General features: G+C 45.2%; 1 protein-coding gene and 1 long non-coding RNA gene across 2 annotated transcripts in view; one reads left to right on the top strand and one right to left on the bottom strand.

The window, feature by feature from the left end:
• LOC148997375 (uncharacterized) overlaps window positions 1-26,862 on the bottom strand; it is a 497,974-nt gene that overhangs the window by 133,982 nt on the left and 337,130 nt on the right. The window lies entirely within an intron of this gene.
• LOC120493161 (NACHT, LRR and PYD domains-containing protein 3-like) overlaps window positions 19,985-26,862 on the top strand; it is a 109,578-nt gene continuing 102,700 nt past the window's right edge. Inside the window, 3 exon segments of the mRNA XM_089134479.1 lie at window positions 19,985-20,107; window positions 20,813-21,008; window positions 23,329-25,225. Coding sequence (XP_088990605.1) covers window positions 19,985-20,107; window positions 20,813-21,008; window positions 23,329-25,225 — 2,216 coding nt within the window.

The following is a 26,862-nucleotide window of genomic DNA, read 5'->3' as shown; positions in this document are numbered from 1 at the left end:
ACTGTTCTGACTTGTCCAATTTTCAGCATCAATTTTGCATCTTGCATCAAAATCATGTCTATTCATTGTATGCATTTAGTGTGTAGTGTACCTAAAATAAAAAGCGTTTTATATACAGGTTTGTGACTGTTAATTTCTTTGTATTAATTAACCACTTGTAAAGTTATGTCCACTGTTCTTTTTGATAAATATAGGATTTGTATTACATTTATATTCATTATAGTCGAATCGAGAATCGAATCAGGAATCGAAATCGAAATTCGAATCGAATTGAGAGCTTGTGAATCAAAATTTAATCGAATTTGAACATCTGAATTCGATACCCAGCCCTAGTAAGCCAATAAAATAAAATGATGGTTAGCTACTCTAAATTGTGTAAGTGTGTGTGTGTTTCTGTGGAGGATTAGATAAAGACACAGATGTGTTTCAGACACAGTTGATCCTCCTTTACTAAAGTGTTTTCTCTCTCTCTCTGTTCTTTGTGTCATCAGTGTAAGATCAGGCTCACATGTGTCCAGCTCTGTGTCTCTGAAGAGTGATCACTCTAAAGGTGATCCACCAAACTTCAGTGAGAAAACACCATCATCTAATGAAAGGTATTGTGTGTGTTTACATTATCCACAAGTTTCCTACGCCCCATGAGGCCTTGCGTCAAAAGTGGGCGCGACTTCCGGTTGGAAGTAAACAAAGCGAGATTTGACATGTTTGACACTCGTTCATTCAACAGTTGACAGTCATTCAAGTTATAGCGATCCAAACTAGCTAATGATGTGGGAACACAACCTCAACGAAATTCAAAAGGGTGAAATAACAGTACCTTTACCCTCCGCAGTAGTTGATTGGGAGTATTATAATAACATTATTAATAATCAATACTCATCAAGGCATGGTGACAGACAGTTGTGCGAGCTGACAAACAATTAAAATAAAAAATACACACTTAGTCATTGTGCTTTGGAGTTTATTCAAAATTATAAATGAATGTGCTACTTGAATACATTAACTGGCACATTTGGTATTCTGTCAACACAGGCTTTGATCCTGAGTTTAGCTGTAACATCAGTAGCGAACAGCCAATCACATGCTGATAGAGTTTATAGAATATTAAGAATTTAAACAAATGTACACAGGAAGATTCGTCGTCTTTTGGGAGGTGATGGAAACTACAGTCGTTGGCAGGATCAGAGACGGTCGTTTTCAGCTTATGTTCAAAACAATCACGTTTAAGCCACTGAACTAGTTTAGTCCGGTTATACATACAACCGCGAACAGCACATGTTGTCCATGAACTCCGTAACACCATCTCTCATAAAGATTTGCGTCTTTAAATAGTAAAATAATTCTCAGAGAAACAGCTAGCCTCTTCGCTAACTAACACACAAAATACCATTGGAATGCTACTTCCGCCGCCTCACCGGAAGTTTCACCCACTTTATTTTTTACAGAAGCGCCCCTCGGAAACTTGTGGATAGGGTTGTATTATTTGTCTACAGTGGTGTGTGTGATTGAACTTGACTGTGTAAGGGGATTTATAAAACTCACTCCAGTAACACAGTTACACAGGCAGACACAAGGAGGCATAAATTCACTATGAAAAATAAATCATGCATCTAAACATGTCTATCCATCCAACTGTAGTTATAAATGAACAAATGCACAGCTTTACTGCATTTAATTACTATTTACAACTTTAAACCTTTTCAACTGTTCTTTGTGTCATCAGTGTAAGATCAGGCTCACATGTGTCCAGCTCCGTGTCTCTGAAGAGTGATTGGTCTAAAGGTGTTGATCCACCAGACTTCAGTGAGAAAACACCATCATCTAATAAAAGGTATTTTATGTTACAATTTTTTTTTCATGTGTTGACTGTGTTTAAAAGTTGTATTTGTGTATACCAATCATGAAACATGTTTGATCTGGGGCTGGACGATATGGGCAAAATTTATATATTTATATTCTTAATTTCGGTTGGTACGATATAATTCCGATATCGATCTCAGGAAAAACTGCCAAACTTCTGAAAGATTAATTTTCCAAGTCTCTGAAACCCCCTCCTATAAAACTATATAATATTTTAGAAATAAAAATTGTACAAATAATTGATTGTTAATATTTCATTTCTATTTAGCCTTCATACAAACAAAATATTTGAAATCACCGTCAAATAAACATATAAGACTCAAATTATTAATATTAATATCTTTAACTTTAAAATATATTCTAACATAGATTGATTATAATAGTTTTATAGATTGAAAAAATCGCTTCAGCCAGAATAAAGAATAAGAAAAGTGCTCACAGTTGTTGCAGGAAAAAAAAAAACATAACTGTAGCAAGGTTCAGGGAAGAAGGAGGCAGGAACTGGATAACAATCAAAAAATAAAACGTCTCAGGTTACAACTGTAACCTATGTTCCCTGAGAACAGGGAACGAGACAATACGTCGAATGACGCTATGGGGAACGCCTCAGGCGTGACAGGTGTCTGAAATCAAATATCAACTCACAGTAATCAGGTTGACCGGCGACAGCCCGTGCATCATCAGCTTGAATGATGAGCGCGTCAATCTGGATGTATAAGAAGGGCGCCTTGAAACCGTGACAACATCCTATCGTCTGAAGGGACTGTTGCAGGCAGGCCCCGAGGCATGGCAACGAGACGTATTGTCTCGTTCCCTGTTCTCAGGGAACATAGGTTACAGTTGTAACCTGAGACGTTCCCTTTCGAAGGGAACTCAACAATACGTCGAATGACGCTATGGGGAACGAAATACCCACTCCGCCATGCTGAGGGGAGTGCATGCCGAAAGGCAGTGACAACTGTCAGAACCAGTAATTCCAAGAAACACTGAAACCACTCACCCTATGTTACATCGGGCTGTCAGTGACAGCACTCCCTACCGGTCATAGCCCAAGCTAATGAACCAAGAAAAACCAGAACGTAATAACGTGAGTAAATCAGGGCCAGCTCAAAGGCTTTAGGACCACAACTTCAAAATAGAAGGGGTCCCTTCTAGGGAGTGTGGCTAGGGGGCCAAAGAGACCCCCAGCCAGTCACTATTCAGGAGAACACTCCTCCTGAAATGCCCCCAGGCTGGCCTGGTGATCTGTACTAAGACACACAGTCTGGCCATAGCCTGTCCGTCCAAGACAGAGCCTCTGGAAATTGCCTAGAAAAGGCATCCAAAAACTGAAGGCCCGCGAAGCTGGCGGAAACCATCGAGTTTCGGATCACAGAGACGGGATCCTCCGGAGAGTGTGACTCAACCTCGAACCAATGGGAATCGTACACTCAATCCACGAGTTTCCACCCAGTGCTCGCTTTTGAGCACTGAGGAAGTAAGAGAGGGATCAAAAATCAGGAAGGTCAAAGAGACCTAAGACCTGATGACCCCATGTGTGGGGAGCTTCGATACATGAGGGCTCATGTCAGGAAGGCCGTACGTTGTGCGGCCTGAAACCCAACGACCACAGCATGTGGAAGCTCATCCTTCAGGAAAGCCAGAGGCTAGAAACCTGACAGACCCACAATGTTGGGCTACCTCGAAAAAGGTCTAGTCAGACCTAAAACCACAGTTGTGGGAGATAGCTTGAACAAGGGAAGTGCCTGTCGTAATGTATTGCGACAAAGACACATCTACAGTGGGACCCAAAGTGAAGAACCGGAGTCTGAACCACATAAGAAGGGACCGAAGCATACCGCGCGTGACCCTCACCATATGAAATGGATTTTAAAAACTGCACAAGACATCTCGTCAGGTGACTTACCACAATAATAGGTGAAGTATGGGTTTGTGTACTTCACTCTGAATTCAGGAAGGCCTGTTGAGGCCTGTAACCTGGCGTCCACAGTGTGTGGGAGCTCATGGCCAGGAAGGCCTGGTAAGGCCTGTAACCTGGCGACCACAGTATGCGGGAGCTCGTAACCTGGCGACCACACTATGTGGGAGCTCATAACCAGGAAGGCCTAGTGAGGCCTGTAACCTGGCGACCACATCCGGTGGGAGCTCGTACTCAGGAAGGTCAGTGAGACCCAGCCTGGTGTACCTGAAAAACCACACCAAGTGGGAGCTACTTCCAGAAGTTAGCTCTTAAGAACTCTTAAAGTGGGACCCGAGGAAAGACCGGGGTCTGAGCCACATAAGAAGGGACCGAAGCATACTGCGCGTGACCCTCACCATAAGAAATGGATTTTAAAAAGTGCACAGGACATCTCGTCGGGTGACTTACCACAATAATAGGTGAAGTATGGGTTTGTGTACTTCACTCTGAATTCAGGAAGGCCTGGTGAGGCCTGTAACCCAGCAACCACAATATGTGGGAGCTCATAACCAGGAAGGCCTGTTGAGGCCTGTAACCTGGCGACCACAGTGTGTGGGAGCTCATGACCAGGAAGGCCTGGTAAGGCCTGTAACCTGGCGACCACATTGGGTGGGAGCTCGTACTCAGGAAGGTCAGTGAGACCCAGCCTGGTGACCACAACCTGTGGGAGCTTACTCCACCAAGTGGAAGCTACTTCTTCCAGAAGTTAGCCAGAGAAGGGCGTCCCTGTAGCCAGTGACAGGACGCCACTTAAAGTGGGACCCAAGGGAAGACCGGGGTCTGAGCCACATAAGAAGGGACCGAAGCATACCACGCGTGACCCTTACCATACAAAATGGATTTTAGAAAGTACACAAGACATCCCGTCATGTGATTTACCACAATAATAGGTGAAGTAGGGGTTAGTGTACTTCACTCTGAATTCAGAAAGGCCGAACTTGAGGCCTGTAACCTGGCAGCCACAACAAGTGGGAACCCATAATCAGGAAGGCCTGACAAGGCCTAACACCCGATAGTCCCAATGCATGGGGAGCTCACATTCAGGAAGGCCGCTGAGGCCTTCAGCCTGACATGTGAAGACTCACCACTACAACTTAGCGACCACGAAAAGTGGGGGTTTCACATTCAGGAAGGCCTGGTGAAGCCTGCAACCTGACATGTGACAACTCACAACCAGGAAGGCCAATGAAGCCTGAAGCCTGGTGACCACAGAGTGGGAGCAAAGTGCTCAGGGAAGGTGGTGAGGCTGTAGTCTGGCTACCGCATCATGTGGGAGCCCACATTCAGGAAGGCTGGGTGAGGCCTGTAAACTGACTACCACAGTATATGGGAACTCATAACCAGGAAGGCCCCTTTGAGGCCTGTAACCTAGCAACCACAATGTGTGGGAGCTCATCACCAGGAAGGCCTGGTGAGGCCTATAACCTGACCACCACAGAAAGTGGGAACTCATAACCAGGAAGGCCCCTTTGAGGCCTGTAACCTAGCAACCACAATGTGTGGGAGCTCATAACCAGGAAGGCCTGGTGAGGCCTGTAACCTGGCGACCACAATGTGTGGGAGCTCATAACCAGGAAGGCCTGGTGAGGCCTTTAACCTGGCGACCACAGTACGTGAGAGCTCGTATCCTGGTGACCACAGTATGTGGGAGCTCATAACCAGGAAGGCCTGGTGAGGCCTGTAACCTGGCGACCACAGTATGTGGGAGCTCATAACCAGGAAGGCCTGGTGAGGCCTGTAACCTGGCGACCACAGTATGTGGGAGCTCATAACCAGGAAGGCCTGGTGAGGCCTGTAACCTGGCGACCACAATGTGTGGGAGCTCATAACCAGGAAGGCCTGGTGAGGCCTTTAACCTGGCAACCACAGTATGTGGGAGCTCATAACCAGGAAGGCCTGGTGAAGCCTGTAACCCAGCGACCACAGCATGTGGGAGCTCATAACCAGGAAGGCCTGGTGAGGCCTGTAACCCGGTGACCACAATCAGTGGGAGCTCATAACCAGGAAGGCCTGGTGAGGCCTGTAACCTGGCAACCACAGTATGTGGGAGCTCCCACAGATGTCTCTCCGTGGCCACCATAGCACCGACAGAACAGCAGCTTGCTTGGTGGCCCGGAGTCCCGCAACAGATCGGTCTGGTAGGCCTGAGGACCACAAGGGCGTGCAGAACCGCACCTGCCTGACCTGCTGCCGTGTACGCTCTGTCATTCAAGCATGAAGATGTCTTGAGCAGCTTGGATGACAGGGTCAGAGCTCTTAGTGAAGAGGACCAACCAGAGACGAGATAGTTAGCCAACGTCTCGTCCACTGGCGGCCTCGACACTTATCCGTTCTCCACGGCTCCCTCCACAGCAGCGAAACTAGCCCGCTGATGCAGATAAAGACGTGAGGAGAACGGATTCTTCCATACCCTCTCGATCCCAGCGTGGAGATCGGAAACGAATGGAAGGCTCATCCGGGCTGGTGGCTTATGGGTGGGGAGGAACCAGCCATCCAAAATACCATGAGCGGGTTCCTCCCAGACGCGCCTCCACTGCAACAGCAATCTGTCTGAGGCGCGCCCCATAATGTCAACCAGCTCAGCGTACACTGGGCAGGAGGGCTGAAATGATTCGGTCTCAACCAAACTGACATCCTTTTCTATATATATATATATATATATATATATATATATATTACAGCCAACTCCTGCCCTGCCCAAAGAGAACAGTTACAGATTCACCAAAGAGAGAGAGCGCTCATTTTCTCTCTTCTTAGATGTTCAACATTAATCTGTAACTCACCCTCGTCAGCTGGTAGATCATCCGCGAGGTTAACGCCCCTCTCCCGATAATCTGCCAGCTCCATCTGAAAGCTCCACGAGCTCAACCGCCACTGAGCCTCAGCCCGAGCGGGAACCGGAACCGCGGGGTTCAGATTCCGCGCCCACTTCCCTCGAGAAGTGGGTCAGACGAGAGCAGAGAGTTCTGAAAGGAAAAACTCTCAGTTCGCGCAAAAAACTCCCTCGAGAGCTTCCCGCGAATGCTCTTCTCTCAGGCAGAACACGCACAGATCGTGTGAATCCTCCGGTGTCAAATATCTGGACACAAGTCGGCACACTCGCGCAAAGTGTTTCTCCACGTCTCTGCGCGTTTAATCGTTGATACTATCACACAGACAAACAGTCCCTGAAGACGAAAAGATGTTGTCACGGTTTCAAGGCGCCCTTCTTATACATCCAGATTGACGCGCTCATCATTCAAGCTGATGATGCACGGGCTGTCGCCGGTCAACCTGATTACTGTGAGTTGATATTTGATTTCAGACACCTGTCACGCCTGAGGCGTTCCCCATAGCGTCATTCGACGTATTGTTGAGTTCCCTTCGAAAGGGAACTTTATTTAAATGAAATAAACAAACAAAATACCTGTTCCTCGGAACTGCTGGCTACCCAAATAAAACACAACTACCGGCCAGCACCCCCTCGCGGACGACAGCTGGCTTACCAAAATAAAATATAAAACACAAACAAAAGCAGGCCTGTTCCTCCCTCCCCCTCCCCCTCCCCCTTTATGCCTCTGCTCCTGCGTGAGAGATGCGAGACCGGTGTGCTTCGCAGGTGCTGCTCATTAGCAATCGCACCACCGGCTTCACGACTTTCTCTCACATGCTGCTCACCACAATAACAAAACAAGAAAAACTGATGTTGCTGAGGGACATTTTGAGTGTTGATGACCAGGGCTCCAGACTAACTTTTCCACTGGTTGAACTGGTGCTACCAACTTTCTCAGTTGGTCGCACCAGCATTTGATTTGTCTAATACAGTAATCTAATACAGATTTTTCGTTATAAAAGTTTATAGTTGTAACAAAAATCTCACACTCCTTACCTTCTGCATTTTATAATAATTTTCTTTTCCTCAGTAGAGTGATTACTCTCTTCTAACCGCTGAAAAGAAGTAGGAAGGGGCACGCTGTTTCAAGACATTTTCATTTTTATATGCCTTAAAGGGTTAGTTCACCCAAAAATTAAAATTCTGAGAATGAGATCTGTTTGATTAAAACATTCTTCCAAATATCTTCTTTTGTGTTCAGCAGAACAAATAAACATATAGATATTTGAAACAACTTGAGGGTGAGTAAATACTGACAGAATTTTCATTTTTGGGTGAACTAACCCTTTAATTTGTGAATTCGTAATTGGCGCGTTTCACCATTAGTGTGCAATGAGCGTGACGTCTACGTTCGTCAATAAATAAACTGCACGTGTCTTGCGGAAGAACACTGTACAAAGCTACTTCTCTCCATTAAAGTCCCTGTAAAGACAAAATTAGTGTTCTGAGTTTGTGACACCACAGAAAAATGTGTAATTAGCCACCCAGCCAAATTTGAATGATAAAAAAGTCGGGAAGTACATAAAATAAGCTATCAAAATCATGAAAAAATGAGCAGATTCTCTGCTCTCAAACGCTGGGGGCGTGTCCGCTGGCTGCGCTGAAAGCACGCCCACTCGCGGGAAAGCTGTCGATGGTCATATTAGCTGATTAGCTTTTGGAGACGGGAGGATGAACACTGAGGCGGGAGATCGTCGTTTCGGCCCCGTTTACCAGTAACAGCGGATTATCAGTGAATCCAAGTTGTCTCTGAGGAAAGTTTATAGATCGATCCAGTGTAAAATGATCACTACAGAGGCGGGTGTTGGGGGTGATCCTCAGCTCTTCATCAAGGTAACGTTAGGCTCTCTAAAAACCTCTTCTTGATGTGATCGTTTTTAAGGGAATTTAAATGAAGATACCGATCTGTTTTGTACATGATCGCATCCAGGTAGTAGCCCATGCATGTCCGTGTCGAAGGCATAGCTAGCTAAAAAACTGTAGGCTCAGCTGTGGTAATAGTACTGACAGTCACTCGCGTCGCGATTGTGCGGTGAATGCGAATGTGACAGTGCTCGGGGAGTGTGTGTGGAGAGGGAGAGATCAGACTCTGTGCGTCATCAAATAGGGGGTGTCCAGCAGCTCATGAGTTCCAGTGCGTCACGGAGCCCTGTTTTAGCCCCGTCCAATTAATCCTTAAAATTGCAATGGTGAAAAACTGTTTAACGGTCTAACTCCACATTTCAGTACTTCACAGTTCACAGACTTTGTAATATGTTTTAGCAATACATATGTAACATTTATAAAGTGTTTAGAACCTTTTTGTAGAATTGACTTTACAGGGACTTGTCTATGGCGAGTCACGCAGTCACTGGGCAACTCCGCATCCGAGTCGACCCGGGATAAAATAGTCCGAAGATAAATACTTATTATAGGCGTACCGTTGTGATTCAGGATAAGTCGAAAACATGGTTTGGAAAATGGATTCATGATGTAGCCTACTCGTTCATTTTGAACATAAGTTACGGACTGCAGCAGCTGGTACAACGGCGGTCTGTTGCGCGAGCATCCACTCGCACATATGCGACCCTATTTTTTACATTCTATGATGCGACCATATACAATTTTAACTCCAATTTGGTTGCAGTCTGGAACCCTGATGACACCCTGAATTGATGAATCTGAATGTAGTGTTTACATGAACGCTAAACAAGTGATCGGGTCACAATCTTTAGCTTCAAATCGGATTTGTTTTTTTGTTTTTTGACATTTGCTCACTGCACAAATCGAGTTTATCGCTGTCCTGCTCCACTTCACAGATGCTGAGTGAAATCAGAATTATAGAATGATGGGACGCTCATTTATATGACACTTTACTCAACAGGAAAAAAAGCTTGTTCGCACGTCATACATGCGCTATTTCAAAGTCATTGCACATGCGCAGTCCTTTCAAGTGTCAAGTGTTTACATGTCCTCTCGATCGTATTAGAAAAGGAATAAACCACCGCTCTTAATTCAATCGAAAATTCATTTGGATCGAGCTCAACTGGATCGATTAAGGTGTTTAAATGAAGGCTTTTACTGTCCGATCAACTCGTCAATCCGATTACTAATGGATTATCTGGTTGCATGTAAGCGTAGCCAATGCCTGTAATGTATATTGAAATATCGGAAATGTGTTTAAAAATCATATCACCGTTATTAAAAAAAAAAATATAAAAAAAAAAAAAAAAAAAAAAAAAAAATCGATATATATATTGATATTGAATAATTGTCCAGCCCTATTTAGATCAAATATTTGTCTGAGTATTCACAGCTAATGCTTATTTCTCTTTCTTTAAAATACCAGTTAGTATTTTAATTTACTAATGTGATTACAGGCTTCAATATGAGACATTAGACTCAGAACTTCAGACTCACAGGGACCACGAGAATTTCAAAGACAATCTTCTTGGGATCTTCCAGGTAGAAAAACGCATTTTTATAAATGTTTAATATTTCTAATAAACAAATATGTTATTAAACAAAGAAATATAATTTAATTTTCCTTGAATTATCTTGATCACTTATTTTTCCTTTTAAACACTGTGATGATGACGATGATGATGTTGGTTCAGTGTGGGTGATGGAAGAAGACAAGGGGTCGGCGAATACTGGGACTCGTGCACTTTTTATTTGGTCTCAAAAACACAGTGTCGCGCTGGGCGCTCTCAATAACTCAGTTCACATGCACAGCACACTCTCTTCACAATAAAACAAAAATACTCGCTGTCACAGCTTTTTAATACAAATCCTCGGTCTTGGCAGGGCGTCGTGCACAAGTTCCCCTGTCTCTCTCTCTCTCTCTCTCTCTATTTCTCTCTCTCTCTAATCACGGCCAGCTTTTATGCGGTCTCCCCACCCCAATTACTGTAATCAGAGACAGGTGTTCGTCATTTTGCACTTGACCTACTTAATCACCGCTTGGCTCCATCCTCGCTCTCCTGCTACAGACCTCGCTAAACCACGCGCCCCTCGCCACATACCCCTACCACCCGACTCAGGCCGAGGAGCCTCGAGAGCTTGCAACTGAGGTACAGCACCGGCCATTCCTCACCCTCTATCTCCTGGGACAAGACCCCTGTCGGTCTGTAGGGAAAAGGGGAGAGCAAAGTTAGGAGCCTGTAAGCGCGGCCCGCCACATAGGGCAGCCTTTATCTGGGTAAAGGCCTGCTGACACCGCTCTGTCCACTGGACGGTATCTGGTGCTTCCTTTTTAGTCAGTCAGTCAGCGGGCTGGCAAGGTCCGAATAATTAGGCACAAACCTCCTATAATATCCTGTTAGCCCCAGGAACTGTCTAACCTTCTTTTTGGTCTTAGGACTTGCACAGTCACAACTGCTGCTGTCTTATCAATTTGGGGACGCACCTGCCCATGACCCAAGTGGAAGCGAAGATACCTAACTTCCACGCGCCCAATTGCACACTTCTTTGGGTTGGCCGTGAGTCCCGCCCCTCACAGCATCCTGAGGACAGCCCGCAAGTGCTGCATATGCCGCTGCAAATCGTTACTATAGATGATAATATCATCCAAGTATGCAGTGTGTGGCCAGAGAATTCTGTCCATCAGGCGCTGAAAGGTGGCTGGAGCCCCGAACAAGCCGAAAGGAAGGGTAACAAATTGGTGTAATCCAAACGTTGTCGTGAAAGCGTTTTTTTTCTTTAGACATTGGAGATAAGGGGATCTGACGATATCCCTTTGTCAAATCCAGTGTCGAATAAAATCGAGCCGTACCGAGCCGATCAAGTAACTCGTCAACCCTTTCGATATGCATCGAACTTCGATACAGCGTTCACCCTGCGATAATCCACACAGAACCGGACCGAGCCGTCGGTTTTAGGCACTAAATCTATCGGGCTCGCCCAGTCACTGTTGGATTCTTCTATTACCTCCATATCCAGCATAGCTTCCAATTCGTCCTGAACTACTTTCTTTATATGTTGGGGTAACCTATATGGCCGGCTACGTACCACTACGCCCGGCTCGGTCTCAACATGGTGCTGGATGAGGTTGGTTTGACCAGGGAGGGGCGAGAACACATTAGCAAACTCTGCTTGTAACTTACAAATGTCAGCGATCTGGGATGGCGAGAGGTGGTCTCCTCCAAGGGCCAGAGCGAGAGATTGGGATTTCAGTGCAGTGCTTATTATATAGGGCAAAAATACGGAAAATTAAGCTTGTGAAACATTGTTAGCCTTGCCTTTTTAGTGGCAATGGAGTTTAAATAATTTTTGGCCAAGTCGTTTAGGAGGTAATTGCTATTTTTCAGCGAATGTCTGGGGAACATTGAAAACAAAACTAACTTTACCCCACTTAGAAACTGCGCGGAGCGTACACAACACACACAACAAAATACATATTGCGTATGCCACAGAAAACATAACAGCAAACATTATTAATAATACTTACAGATTGTGATTCGGAGGAGAAAAAAGCTGATCTATATACACTGGGTACTGTTCATTTTGGAACAACCAGCTTGCGAATCCACATTTGAATTCATTTACGTTTTTGAATGATTCGTCATTAAAATGATGAGAACGCAACACAAGTTTTTGGGCTATACTGTTGTGGTATCGTTGCAAATATGAACTCTAACCACTGATTCTTCACTTGCTCGTCCCTGGGCAATGAAAAAAGTGGGTGAACTATCTTTGCATCATAGAATACAGCGTCTTCTCGACATGATGCTATTCAGCTGAAGTATTTGAATGTGTTCTAGACTTCAAGTTTACACTTCCGTCGGCCAATAAGCCAATGTTTCGCATCTACGTCACTACAAAACAGCTAATGACTCATTTCAAAAACAATTCATTTTATAGACTCAGAGTCGACTCTCACTTTTGAAAGACAATAACTTTATATAGGGTGCATTTTCAGATATAAATCTTTGAAGGATGTTTTCATTCTCTTAGAGCTATATTCCACACTACACGAACAGTCATTTTCAAAAATCCATGATAGGGGCTCTTTAAATCTTTCCACCAGGCCGTCTGTTTGTGGGTGATAGACGCTGGTACGGATCGTTTTAATGTCCAGTAATTCGTATAGTTCGCGAATAGTATGTGACATAAACGCCGTGCCCTTATCGGTGAGAATCTCTTTCAGGATTCCCATCCGGGAGATTAGTTGGAACAGTGTGCTCGTCATGCTCTGTCATGAATCGCTCCTCTGTGGCTCTCTCCACTCAATCCAGAGCTCCGTCTCCGGAGTATTGAACTTCATTTCCCATAAGCCCCGTACCTAGGTCTGATTACCACGTCAGGTGATCCTAATTCACCGCTCTATATAAACAGCCTGCTGACTCTCTATCAGTGCGAAGTCTTGTTTTGCCCCGGCGACATTTCTGAGCGTTTCTCTTGTGATTATCTGGATTTCCTGTTTATCGACCCGTGACTGTTCTTGGACCTTGATTCTCTGTTTGCTGCCTGCCCTGACCCTTGCCTGTGCTTCCTGGATTACGAACACTGCTGCCTGCCCTGACCCTTGCCTGTCTCTTCTGGATTACGATCATTGCTGCCCGCCCTGACCCCTGCCTGGTATAGTTCATGCTATTGGATTGTCTGTTCTACATTTGATGCTGATCGTTGACTCTTGCCTGTTTTACTATTCTCAATAAACATATACTGCATATGGATCTGCACGCCTCTGACTCTCCATTACAGAAGACTTCGCCGACACAGGATCCAGCAGCCATGCATCATCTAGCATCTGAATTATCTACTCAAGCTAATATCCTGGCCTCTCATCAACAGCAGCTGGTCAAACTGACGACACTTACCGAACAGCTGGTTAAGTCCGTTCAGTCACTCACGCCACCTGCCGGTGCTGCGGCGATTCCTTCAGCAGAGTCCGACCCATCTCCTCCTCTCGTGAGTAATTCGGCCAACAATCCTCGCTTATCTCTCCCAGAGAAATATGATGGAAGTCCCGCCAAGTGTAAAGGCTTTCTGCTACAATGTTCCATTTTCATTAATCAGCAACCCCAGTTCTACCAGACTGACGAGAGTAAAGTGTCATTTATATGCTCATTATTAACTGGCAGAGCTTTGGAATGGGCAACAGCACTTTGGGAAGGAGGTAATTTATCATTCCCGTCCTATCACAACTTTTTGCTTCAGTTCAAGGAAATTTTTGAACATCCCGCCGGAGGGAAGGAACCAGGTGAGCTGCTGCTTGCTTTACGCCAGGGCGCCTCTTCAGCGGCTGATTACACATTGCTTTGCTTCCGTACTCTCGCTGCACAGACAGGATGGGGCGATGATCCACTCAAGTTGTTGTTCCGTAATGGTCTGAATACTGAGCTTCAAGGAGAACTGGCTTGTCGAGATGAGGGAACATCACTCCATCAACTCATCAACCTGTCCATTCGTCTGGATAATCTCATACGAGCTCGGAGAGTTCCACAAGGTCACAGAGTCAATCTACCACCAGTTGTTGTTCAGGAGAGCGAACCTATGCAGATCGGCTTTACCCATTTAACTCAGGAGGAGAGAGAGAGAAGAATTCGTAACCGACTGTGTCTGTACTGCGGTGAATCTGGCCACATGAGGGCGACGTGTCCCAAGCGACCCATCTCACGAGATCCCAAAGTGGTGAGTTGTAATTTCAATTCCTCTAACGTGTTTGAACTGGATGTTACGCTGTACTTTGGAGGAGAGAAGATTAATACCACAGCACTAGTGGATTCTGGAGCGGCAGGAAATTTCATTGATTTATCTTTCGCCAAGACTTACCATATCTCTCTCCTTCCATGTTCATCCCGGATGGCCGTAGCAGCGTTAGATGGACGTCCGTTGGGGAACGGCGAAATACAATATATCTCGCAAGAAGTAACGTTACAAACCAGCACTCTTCATTCTGAAAGCATCCAACTGCTTACTATCGAATCACCACGACACCCCATAATTCTAGGATTACCCTGGTTGGAGAAACATAACCCCGTCATTTCATGGTCTGAGAAACAGATAATCCAGTGGTCTAATGCCTGTCAGAAGGATTGTCTCCGTTCCATCACCAAGGTATCCTTATCCATCCCTCATTCCGAAGTTCCTGACTTAACAAAGATTCCTGCACAATATCATGATCTCTCTTTAGCCTTCAGTGAGGAGCAGGCAACCAAACTTCCTCCTCATCGTTCTTATGACTGCGCTATCGATCTCCTTCCCGGCTCCTCTCCTACTCGAGGAAGAATTTTCCCTCTCTCACAGCCCGAATCAGAAGCTATGAAAAGCTACATCGAGGAACAACTATCCAAGGGCTTCATAAGACCATCTACTTCTCCCGCTTCAGCTGGGTTTTTCTTCGTTAAGAAGAAGGATGGAGGATTGCGTCCCTGTATTGATTACCGCAGTTTGAATGAGATCACCGTAAAATTTCGTTACCCACTGCCTCTAGTTCCCGCTGCTCTTGAACAGCTCCGTACCGCCAAATACTTTACCAAGCTCGATTTGAGAAACGCTTATAATTTGATACGGATCCGAGAGGGGGATGAGTGGAAGACAGCCTTTTCAACCACTACGGGGCACTATGAATATACTGTGATGCCTTTCGGATTAGCTAACAGTCCTTCTGTGTTTCAGTCCTTCGTTAACGAGATCTTCCGTGATATGCTCAATCGGAATCTCATTGTGTACATCGATGATATCCTGATCTATTCCGAGACTTTTGAGGATCATGTGAGAGAGGTGAGAGCAGTACTACAACGCCTCATTGAGAATCAACTATACGCAAAGTTACCCAAATGTGAGTTTCATCAGACGCAGATCGCCTTCCTGGGTTACATCATCAGTGCTGAGGGGGTTACCATGGATAGTGACAAAGTACAAGCCGTGGTGGATTGGCCGCAACCTAATAACATCAAACAACTACAACGTTTCTTGGGCTTTGCAAACTTTTATCGTCGGTTCATCAGAAACTTCAGTGTCATTGCCGCGCCACTCACTTCCCTGTTGCAAGGAGGTGGACATCGGTTGAAGTGGTCACCTAGCAGTTTAAGAGCTTTTCAACAGTTAAAGGAGATATTCACCACCGCTCCCATCCTGCATCATCCAGACCCAGAACGGGAGTTTATCGTAGAAGTGGACGCGTCTGATACAGGCATGGGGGCAGTATTGTCTCAACGACAGGGTAATCCAGAGAAACTTTTCCCTTGTGCATATTATTCACGGAAACTAACTCCCGCCGAGAGAAACTACGATGTGGGAGACCGAGAACTTCTGGCCATGAAAGCAGCTCTGGAGGAATGGCGGCACTGGTTGGAGGGAGCTCATCTCCCCTTCACCGTTCTGACGGATCACCGTAACCTTGAGTACATCAAAACAGCCAAAAGACTGAACCCCAGACAAGCCAGGTGGTCTCTGTTCTTTAGTCGATTCGACTTTAAGGTGACATACCGTCCGGGATCCAAGAACAGCAAGGCGGACTCGCTTTCAAGGCAATTTGACAATTCACCCAATTCTCGCACCTCAGAACCCATTCTTCCTCCTACCCTCATCGTGGCTCCCATCCAGTGGGACATTATGACAGAGATTTCAGCCGCTCAGCAAGAGGAGCAACTACCTCCAGAATGTCCTTCAGATCGTACATATGTACCAACCCGTCTGCGCACTCGAGTACTGGAATGGGTGCATAATACTCCCAGCTCAGGTCATCCAGGAATCACAGCCACTACTCATCTAGTAGCGAACCGGTTCTGGTGGTCAACGCTTCAAACCGACGTGATCTCCTTTGTAAAGCAATGCATTGCCTGTAACATCTCCAAATCATCTCATCAGAAACCGGCTGGATTACTTCAACCTCTTCCTGTACCACAACGCCCATGGTCCCATATCGCAATCGATTTTATCACCGATCTTCCCCCCTCACAGAAGTTCACAACCATTCTAACGGTGGTCGATCGGTTTTCGAAGGCTTGCCGGTTCATTCCGTTGGTCAAACTTCCTACGGCGCTACAGACAGCAGAGGCTTTGGTGCAACAGGTGTTTCGGTTATACGGATTACCCGAGGATATCGTGTCTGACAGGGGTCCTCAGTTCACTTCTCGGGTATGGCATGCTTTATGTGAACAATTGAATATCAATGTCAGTTTAACTTCCGGATATCATCCACAGGCCAATGGACAGGTAGAGAGGCTTAACCAGGAGCTCACTCGTTTCTTACGGACATGTTGTAACCAGAACCAACAGGAGTGGAGTCGTTTTCTGGTGTGGGCCGAATACGCTCAGAATTCATTACGCAAGCCATCTACGGGTCTAACTCCATTCCAATGTATACTGGGTTATCAACCGCCTCTATTTCCCTGGTCAGGGAAGCCCACGGACCTTCCGGCCATTGACGCTTGGCTTCAGAGAAGTGAGGAGACCTGGAATAGTGCCCATGTGCATTTGCAACGTGCAGTTCGATGCTTCAGAGAGCAAGCAGACCGTCATCGGAGAGGAGGGCCCAACTATCAACCAGGACAGTGGGTCTGGCTTTCATCCAGGGACCTACGTCTCCATCTTCCCAGCAAAAAGCTAAGTCCTAGGTACGTGGGTCCATTCAAGATTCTCAGACAAATTACCCCTGTGTCATACCGTCTTGCCTTACCATCCACTTACCGTATCTCTCCCACCTTCCATGTCTCCGTACTCAAACCCGCTGGAGCTCCGAGTGGAGAGAGGGACCAGGACGAGGATGCGGAGACGAGCTCCCCTCCCATCATCATCGAAGGCGAGGAGGCTTACCGTGTGAGAGAGATTCTCGACTCAAGACGCCGAGGCAGGGAATTACAGTATCTGATCGACTGGGAGGGGTATGGTCCTGAGGAGAGATCTTGGGTAAAGTCCCATGATGTACTGGATCCTTCATTGATCTCCGAGTTCCATCAGCAACACCCCACCAGACCTGCTCAGAGACCCCGTGGAAGACCTCGGCGTCGCACACATCCTCGCTTCAGGAGCTGCTCGCAGGAGGGGGGCTCTGTCATGAATCGCTCCTCTGTGGCTCTCTCCACTCAATCCAGAGCTCCGTCTCCGGAGTATTGAAATTCATTTCCCATAAGCCCCGTACCCAGGTCTGATTACCACCACAGGTGATCCTAATTCACCGCTCTATATAAACAGCCTGCTGACTCTCTATCAGTGCGAAGTCTTGTTTTGCCCCGGCGAGATTGACCCTTGCCCTGACCCTTGCCTGTGCTTCCTGGATTACGAACACTGCTGCCTGCCCTGACCCTTGCCTGTCTCTTCTGGATTACGATCATTGCTGCCCGCCCTGACCCCTGCCTGGTATAGTTCATGCTATTGGATTGTCTGTTCTACATTTGATGCTGATCGTTGACTCTTGCCTGTTTTACTATTCTCAATAAACATATACTGCATATGGATCTGCACGCCTCTGACTCTCCATTACATGCTCTTAGCGGAAATATTGCGAAGCGGCTCTGCTTCCGGGTATTGCGTTGCATAATCCACTAGGATTAATGCAAAGTGATTCCCTCGTTCGGATCACTCTAGTGGCCCGATGAGGTCCATGCCAATTCGCTCGAAGGGGACCTCCATTAAGGGAAGAGGGCACAACGGTGCTTTTGGATTGGCCGGTTGATTCACCAACTGACATTCGCGACAAGATGCGCACCACCTGCGCACGTTCTCGTGAATACCCGGCCAGAAAAATTGGGTCATTAGGCGATTTAGTGTAGCTGCCTGCCTTAAATGCCCAGCCGTCGAATTACAATGAGCCGCCTGGAAAAGCATTTCCCGACAGCTCTTTGGAATTAACAATTGAGTTGTATCTTGTTTTGATTGGGTGTCCTGAGTCACTTGATACATCTTATCATTTATAATAGCAAAATTAAGGATGTGTGAGCGGTTGGTCAGGATGGAGGGGCTGTGCGTTGATTGTACGGACCTGGTCAAACGCATTTTGAGCGTCTCATCTCGGGACAACTCCAGAGGAAAGTCATCACACTCAGAAAGAATCCTTCTTTCAATCACGCTCCGATCCTCTGAGGCAGGCCCCGAGGGTCCCAGCACAGCCTCTCCAGCCTCAACAACCACTCTCTTCCCCTGCTTCCTTTTTGTCCCAGAAGCACCCGAACACAAATGCCCCAATAGTGTTTTAAACCCCGGCAAATTGGTTCCCAAATTAAAGGGTGCTGGAGGTGCTGGTTAACTGCCACCTCCACACTATGCTTTTGGCCCCGAAATTGAATAGTGACTGGCACCAAGGGGTAATCCACCTTGCACACACCGAACCCTAACCGTGCGGCTCTTATTCAATGCCTCCGGCAGAATCAGGCTTAAATGGATGGAGGTTTGGTTACAACCTGAATCCACCAAAGCCTGGTAAGTACCCCCCTTCACCCCCCCCCACCACCACTTGCGGGGCTGTACCAAATACCAGTTTGATCGGGGGCAGCCTGTGGCGCGTCTGGGACCCTGCCAACCATCCCGATCTCCATCACTGGGCAGGGATCCACGAAATGGCCAGGGTCCCCACAACGCCAAAAGGCCGGCCTAGGCCTTCCCATCATCCCACTGGCCGGAAGTGGGTCAAGTGACTGGTGTGAAGAGAGCGTGGGGGCCAGGGGTGGAGGGCTGCTGGTGGTAGAAGGGGTTCCCCGGGGCGGCGCTCGTGGTGCAGGAACCAGTTCAGATGCAGGGCCGGACCTCCAAAAAGGCACTGGTCGGGGCAGGAAACCGCCTCGCGACCTGGGAGCAGGGACAAGGTGAGTGAGAGGGACAGAAGGAGGGGAAGAGAGAGAGAGAGAGAGAGAGAGAGAGAGAGAGAAGGTGCTGGTAGGAGTTCGCCGACCCCAGGGCACGCCACCAACTGGTCCTCTGCCCACTGGATGGCCTGGTCCAGTGACGTCGGGTGGTGGCTCTGGACCCACTGGCAGTTGTGCCACGAACTTCTTCAGTACCACCAGGTCGATGATTCCCTCGACGTCGCGGCCCTCGGCCATCAACCATCTGCGGTACGCGTCCCGGAGCTGCTGCGCAAAGACAAAGGGTTGGCCAGATTCCCTGAACTCAGGGATCGGGATCGGAACAGCTGTCTGCTCTGCTTCGGGGTCCGGCTGACCCGCTAAAGCATGGCACGCTTGAGGTCTTCGTAGACCAGGAGGTTCTGGACTGGCAGCTGTTGTGCGGCAGTCTGGGCTTCTCCGGACAGCAAGGGGATCAGCCGCCTTGGCCAGTCCGTGGGCGGCCAGTCCCAAGCCTTAGCCGACCGCTCAAAGAGGTCCAGGAAGGCCTCTGGGTCGTCCTGGGGACCCATATTGTGGAGCGGCATGGGCAGGGCCGAGGCCGGGACCGGCGATGACGAAGGCCAAACCTCCCGGTCCATCCAGCTCCGGAACTGCTCGCGCTCCTGCTGCAGAGACTATGCTCAGCAGGGCTTGTTGGTGTTGCTGGTGAAGTCCCGCGAGCGTGTTGATGATATCCGCAAATGGTGAGGACAGGGGGGGTCCTCTTCTTCCATCCCGGGTTTCGGCACCAGTGTGATGATGATGATGTTGGTTCAGTGTGGGTGATGGAAGTAGACAAGGGGTCTGCGAATACTGGGACTTGTGCACTTTTTATTTGGTCTCAAAAGCACAGTGTCGCGCTGGGCGCTCTCAATAACTAACATGCACGGCACACTCTCTTCACATTAAAACAAAAATACTCACTGTCACAGCTTCTCAATACAAATCCTCAGTCTTGCCAGGGTGTCGTGAACGACTTCCCTAGTCTCTCTCTCTCTCTCTCTCTCTCTCTCTCTCTCTCTCTCTCTCTCTCTCTCTCTCTCTCTCTCTCTCTCTCTCTCATAACGGACAGCTTTTATGCGGTCTCCCCACGCCAATTACTGCAATCAGATACAAGTGTTCGTCATTTTGCACTTGACCTACTTACTCACCGCTCTGCTCCGTCCTTGCTCTCCCGCTACAGACTTCACTGAACCATGCCCCCCTCGCCACAAACACATTTTAGCACAACTTGGTCAGCATGTTAGGCTTTTATCTGGATTTTTTATGTACATGAATTATAATTATTGAATGAATTATGTTTACCAAATGTAGATGTACAATTTGGCTTAAATTGTGTTATTCTGTCTTTTCTCTTACTTTTGTTTGTAGGATATTGAGAGCAAAATAATCACATTTCTGAAGAATGAGCTGGAGAAGTTGAAGAAAATATTACAACATGAGAACACACAACACTTTGTGAAGGACTTTAATGAGAACAGATCCAGTATCAAATCAGCAGCTCTTGATCTCACACTACATTACCTGAGAGAGATGAAGCAAGATGAAGCTGCTGATGCTCTAGAAGGCAAGAGACTCGTGATCGTCTGTCTGATTGTCTCTTATAAATGTTGGAGAGAAAATTCAATTCAAATTTATTTGTATAGCGCTTTTCACAATACATATTGTTTCAAAGCAGAAAGCACAGAAAGTGCATTTCAGAAATGTACATGGAAAAATACATTTAGTTAATCATGTAATAATTTAGGGCATAACATATCACCGGCGTTGAGTCACCTCTTCACAGGCATTGAGTCGTCTCTTCACGGGCGTTGAGTCCTTTCATCTCAGGTGTTGGGACATCTGAAGTGTCCGTGCGAGGCTGGATACAAACTGGAGCTGACAAACGCCATTATCCTCAGGACTCGTGTCCCGAGATAACAGCAGAAAAGCAAATGGGAAATAATTATCATAGCTGATGTTCATAATGATTTCCATTACAAGAGAGTAGATGTTAAAAACTTGAAGACAGTGACTCTGGTGTCCCAGAGTCACCCCCCTCCGTCCCTCACTCAATTCAGCCCAGCTTACTGACATCTACATCCCTCCTGCTGCTGAGACCTAACCACAATCTCTCCACAACCCAACCATACGCCCCAACCCGTTTGACTAAGGCTGTCGAGTAGGGGTGGGTATTGAGACAAATTTCACAATTCGATTCGGTTTCGATTCACAAGCTTGCAATTCGATTCGATTTCGATTCGATTCAATATCGATTATTTTGGATATCAGTTACAATAAATGGCAATTTTTCTCAAGGGAATCAAATCTCTTAAATGCTGTAAACTATGGAAGTCTAGTTGTAGCCTATAGACTTCATTAGCCTAATATGAAGGTAATAATGAACTGTTTTGTAGCTATACAAACACTTAAATTACACTTTAATTTATTTTTATAATAAGAAGATTATATGAAATATAAACATTTAAATGGTGGCTGTCATAAAAACTTGCCAGATTTATTCAAATATGCATTAAATATTGAAGAACACTAACGAGTATGGACTAACGAGTTTATGTGGGTTTTCTGAGGTAAATGTGACGATACATTACATTGATTACAAGCTGTTTAACTGACGTCTTTCCACGGTTGAAACGCTGATGGAGCGAATCAATGTGACATGATAAGGATTTCGATAAGTTGTACTCTATCTTTTAACACACTTTCAGATGCTCATTCATGTTTATTTCGCATTGTGACCGGTATTATTAAGCCGGAAGAGAGATCAGCGCTGCTGCTTCTCTTGAGCTGCACCAGAGCGATCTCACGCCACAGCGCCAAAACGCTATTTATGTTTTTGAATTTCTAAAGAAAATGGACGTAATTTGAAAACTGAGACATTGTTTCATATCAATAGTAACAAAGGACAAAGATTATTGCGATTTTTTTGGATGCGCGCAGCTGCGATACAATGTCCCATTCATTAAAATGAAACAGGATGACTAATCGATTCTTGAGATTTAAGAATCGATATCGGTTCGTAAAAATGAGAATCGATTAATATCGAGAAATCAATATTTATTACCCAGCCCTACTGTCGAGCCCCATTGGTGCGTTATTGCAGTTTCAGTGGCAACGGTTCCGTATGGCATACCACCTACCGCAAAACACAATATCTTCCCAGCCCCCCATCATTCACGCAATATAGACAGGAATGTAATGACTCTAAATACTATGCAACCTATACAAATAACCTACAGACTCTTCAAGTTTTATAATATTAAATGCATTCGATCTGATTCAACAGAGGAATAAAAGGTAAGCATTATGTGAATGCTTGGCTAAAGAGATGTGTCTTTAATCTAGTTTTAAACTAGGACAGCGAGTCAGAGCCTCAAACAATATCAGGAAGGCTATTCCAGAGTTTTGGAGCTAAATGCGAGAATGCCTTCCCTTGTTTAGTGGACTTAGATGTCCCAGGAATGACCAGAAGCCTCGAATTTAGTGATCTTAAGGAACGCGGTGGATTGTAGGGCGATAGAAGGTCCATTAAATACACAGGAGCTAAACCATTTAGGGCTTTACAGGTCAGTAGTAGTACTTTGTAATTGATACAAAAATTAATAGGTAATCAGTGTAGAGATGATAAAATTGGTGTTATATAATCCTAATCATATTTTCTTGACCTAGTAAGAACTCTAGCAGCTGCATTTTGTACTAACTGTAGCTTGTTTATTGTGAATGCAGCACAAGCAGCTAATAAAGCATTACAGTAATCTAGTCTCTAGGTCATGAATGCATGAACTAATTTTTCTGCATCAGAAACAGATAGCATGTTAGGTAGCTTAGCAAGTATGAGCTTAGCAAAATGAAGACTAAAACTATCTATTTTCTGTTCCTGTGTTTAGGTGAGCTGTTCTTCATTCCTCACCTGAAATGTGGCCTAAAGAAGAAGTATCAATGTGTGTTTGAAGGAATGGCGAAGCAAGGTGACTCCACACTCCTGAATAACATCTACACAGATCTCTACATCACTCAGGGTGGCAGTGAACAGGTCAATACTGAACATGAGGTCAGACAGATTGAAGTTGCTTCCAGACATCATGAAGCACAAGAGATACAGGTTGAATGCACACATTTGTTTGAAGCGCCTGAACAAGACGAGGAGATCCGAACTGTGCTGACAAAAGGAGTCGCTGGCATCGGGAAATCAGTCTCTGTGCAAAAGTTTGTTCTGGACTGGGCTGAAGGAAAAGAAAATCAAGATATCAGCTTCATATTTCCTCTTCCATTCAGAGAGATCAACTTAAAGGAGAAAGAAAAACAAAGTTTGATGGACCTTATAACTCAGTTTTTCCCAGAGACAAAAGGACTGAACCTTACAAGAAGGAATCAGTTCAAAGTGCTGTTCATCCTTGATGGACTGGACGAATGTCGCCTTCCTCTGAAGTTTGATTGTAATGAGACGTGGCGTGATGTATCGTCACCAGCCTCTCTGGATGTTCTCCTAACGAACCTCATGAAGGGAAATCTGCTTCCTTCTGCTCTCGTCTGGATCACCAGCAGACCAGCAGCTGCCAGTAAGATTCCTCCTGACTGTATCGACCGGCTGACAGAGATACGAGGATTCAGCGACGCACAAAAGCAAGAGTACTTCAAAAAAAGATTCAAGGATGATATTCAAGCCAACACAATCATAGATCATGTTAAAGAATCAAAGAGTCTCTTTATCATGTGCCACATCCCAGTCTTCTGCTGGATTTCAGCCACTGTTCTCCAGAACATTCTGGAGGAGAAGAGAAATAATGATGTGAGAAACACTCAGGCTGATGAGATCTCTAAAACACTGCAGGAATCAAACACTGAAGACACTCCCAAGACTCTGACACAAATGTACACACACTTTCTCCGCTTTCAGATCCAGCAGAGCCGCCGGAAATATGATGGAGAATACACACCAGATGTTTCCTGGGATAAAGACGCCATCCTTTCACTGGGGAAACTGGCATTTCATCAGCTGGAAAGAAACAACCTGATCTTCTATGACACAGACCTGGAAGCCTGTGGTCTTGACGTCTATAAGGCATCAGTGTACTCAGGCATGTGTACCCAGATCTTTAAGGAGGAAACAGGGATCGTTCTTGGTACCATGTACTGCTTTGTTCACTTGAGCATTCAAGAGTTTATTGCAGCCCTTTATGCACATCTGTTTCTAGACATCAACAAGACAAGTGTGTTTGATCATGAGTCTACAGAACAGGAAAACAGAAATGAAACCATGATTGATTTTCTCAAGACTGCAGTGGACAAGGCGCTGGAGAGTGACAATGGACACCTGGACCTTTTCCTTCGCTTCGTCCTCGGTCTGTCACTCCAGTCCAATCGACGACTCTTACGAGGTCTGTTGACACAGCGAGACGGCACTGACCAGAGCAACAAGGAAATAGTTATACGACTCTTACGAGGTCTGTTAACGCAGCGAGATGGCACTGACCAGAGCAACAAGGAAATAGTTCAGTACATCAAGCAGAAATTAGAAGCTAATCTTCCTGCAGAGAGATCCATCAATCTGTTCTACTGTCTCAATGAACTGAACGACCAAACTCTGGTGAACGAGATTCAGACCCACCTTAGCAAAGGAAGTCTCTCATCTGGTGACCTTTCACCTGCCCAGTGGTCTGCTTTAGTCTTTGTGTTGTTGACATCAGAGGAAGAGCTGGAGGAGTTTGAGCTTCAGAAATTCAAGAAATCAGACGAGTGCCTCATTAGATTATCGGCAGTCATTAAAGCCTCCAGAAGAGCTCTGTAAGTCTTTTAATATATTTTGTCATGTTTTAATCTCATCTGAAAAATGCATTTATCTCTATATTGATTCCCCATCATAAACATGAAGCTATGCCTGTAAAGCTTTTGTGTGTGTGTGTGTGTGTGCGTGTGTGGAGACACCAGACTTGTATGATTTGTATCGAATTATATATATATATATATATATATATATATATTACCACATTCTCATACTTGAGAAAGAAAAAAAGGCATATAATATTAATATATCCAAACTGGGGGGAAAGAATGTAATTTGGTACAGATGTTATTTATATTGCCAAAAAGTTAGATGAAATTTTGAAAGGTTAACATATATATATATATATATATATATATATATATATCACCACCTCATGTATTAGTTGCCCCTCTGTTTCTCCCAGTAATTACATATCTAAATGCTTATTACTATGAGTAATTCTGTAGTTTAATGTAATAATAATGTAATTCAATATGTAGATCGAGAGATTTAAAAATAAACATTTATCAAAACCCTGTTCACATACATCAGGTCAACATATGATGTTGTTCCATCTCCGCAGAACCTAAACCTCTGGGTAGGAGAGGATCCCTCTTGTCCTTTGTGTTCATCATCTGCCATATTAAGGCACATTTTGACCGGATGTAAGGTGGCTTAGCCAAGGTCAGTTTACTTGGCGCTGTGACCAAGTACTGCGATGTTTGGCTTTAGCATTGGAAGGCAAGCGTAGTATGACCAATAAGTTGCCGCCTGTTATAGCAAAACTTTACACACAGAAGACAATATTTCTCCGCCCAGGCGAGCAACCACCAAGAAAAGGTGTTAATACCAAGTTGCCCAGGACAACTGGAAGCTGCTAGGGACTGAAAGATGCAGGCTGATCTTGATCAACGGCTTATTTTTCCACCTGAGATTGCTACCACTAACCTACGACCAGATATTGTTTTCTGGTCTGGATCAGCACGCATTGTTTAACTGATAGAGTTAACAGTGCTCTCTAATATATTGGCATCAGCCATTGGTTAACCTTAATCTTGAAATATTGAAAACAAATACAATTTCTTAGGTTTAAGTAATCGTAGCTTTATTTAAATCATTAAAAATGATATGTCAAAAAGACATGTGAATGGAGGCAGTTTTAGTATTATAGTGAAAGGCCTTTAACTTGCCATAAAAGTGTGAACTGTCTCAAATAATGGTGTCGTGCAGTCAAGTCAATAATATTGTTGAATATTAAGTAGGGGAGCATGATTCAGAAAATGTCACAATTCTTGGATATCAATTTTTAGGCTCAAGATTCGATTTTCGATTCAAAAACTATTCTCGATTCAAGAAAACGATGCACAGTATGTAAATGTAGTTTACTTTTTCCTTTGTAATTGATTGCAGTGGACATACAATTTAAAAGAAAAGAAGCCAACAAATTAAATGTATTTTGCTATTACATTATATGTCTTCATACAAAAATAAAAACTTTTGCAACTAAAAATTGGAAAGTGCCAAGCTTTGGCCAGTTTTCAAATACATTTCATTTAGGTTTAAAATAAAACTTAAATAAAAAGCTTTTATATTTAGCTTTAAAGTGCTGTAGTCAGATCAAACAAACAATCATGGTAAATGTGGTTAAGTACTTTAG

The sequence above is a fragment of the Pimephales promelas genome, chromosome 2 (assembly GCF_988280905.1).
Source record: "Pimephales promelas chromosome 2, fPimPro1.hap1.1, whole genome shotgun sequence".
Lineage (NCBI taxonomy): Eukaryota > Metazoa > Chordata > Actinopteri > Cypriniformes > Leuciscidae > Pimephales > Pimephales promelas.
This window is presented reverse-complemented; position numbering and strand designations above follow the sequence as displayed.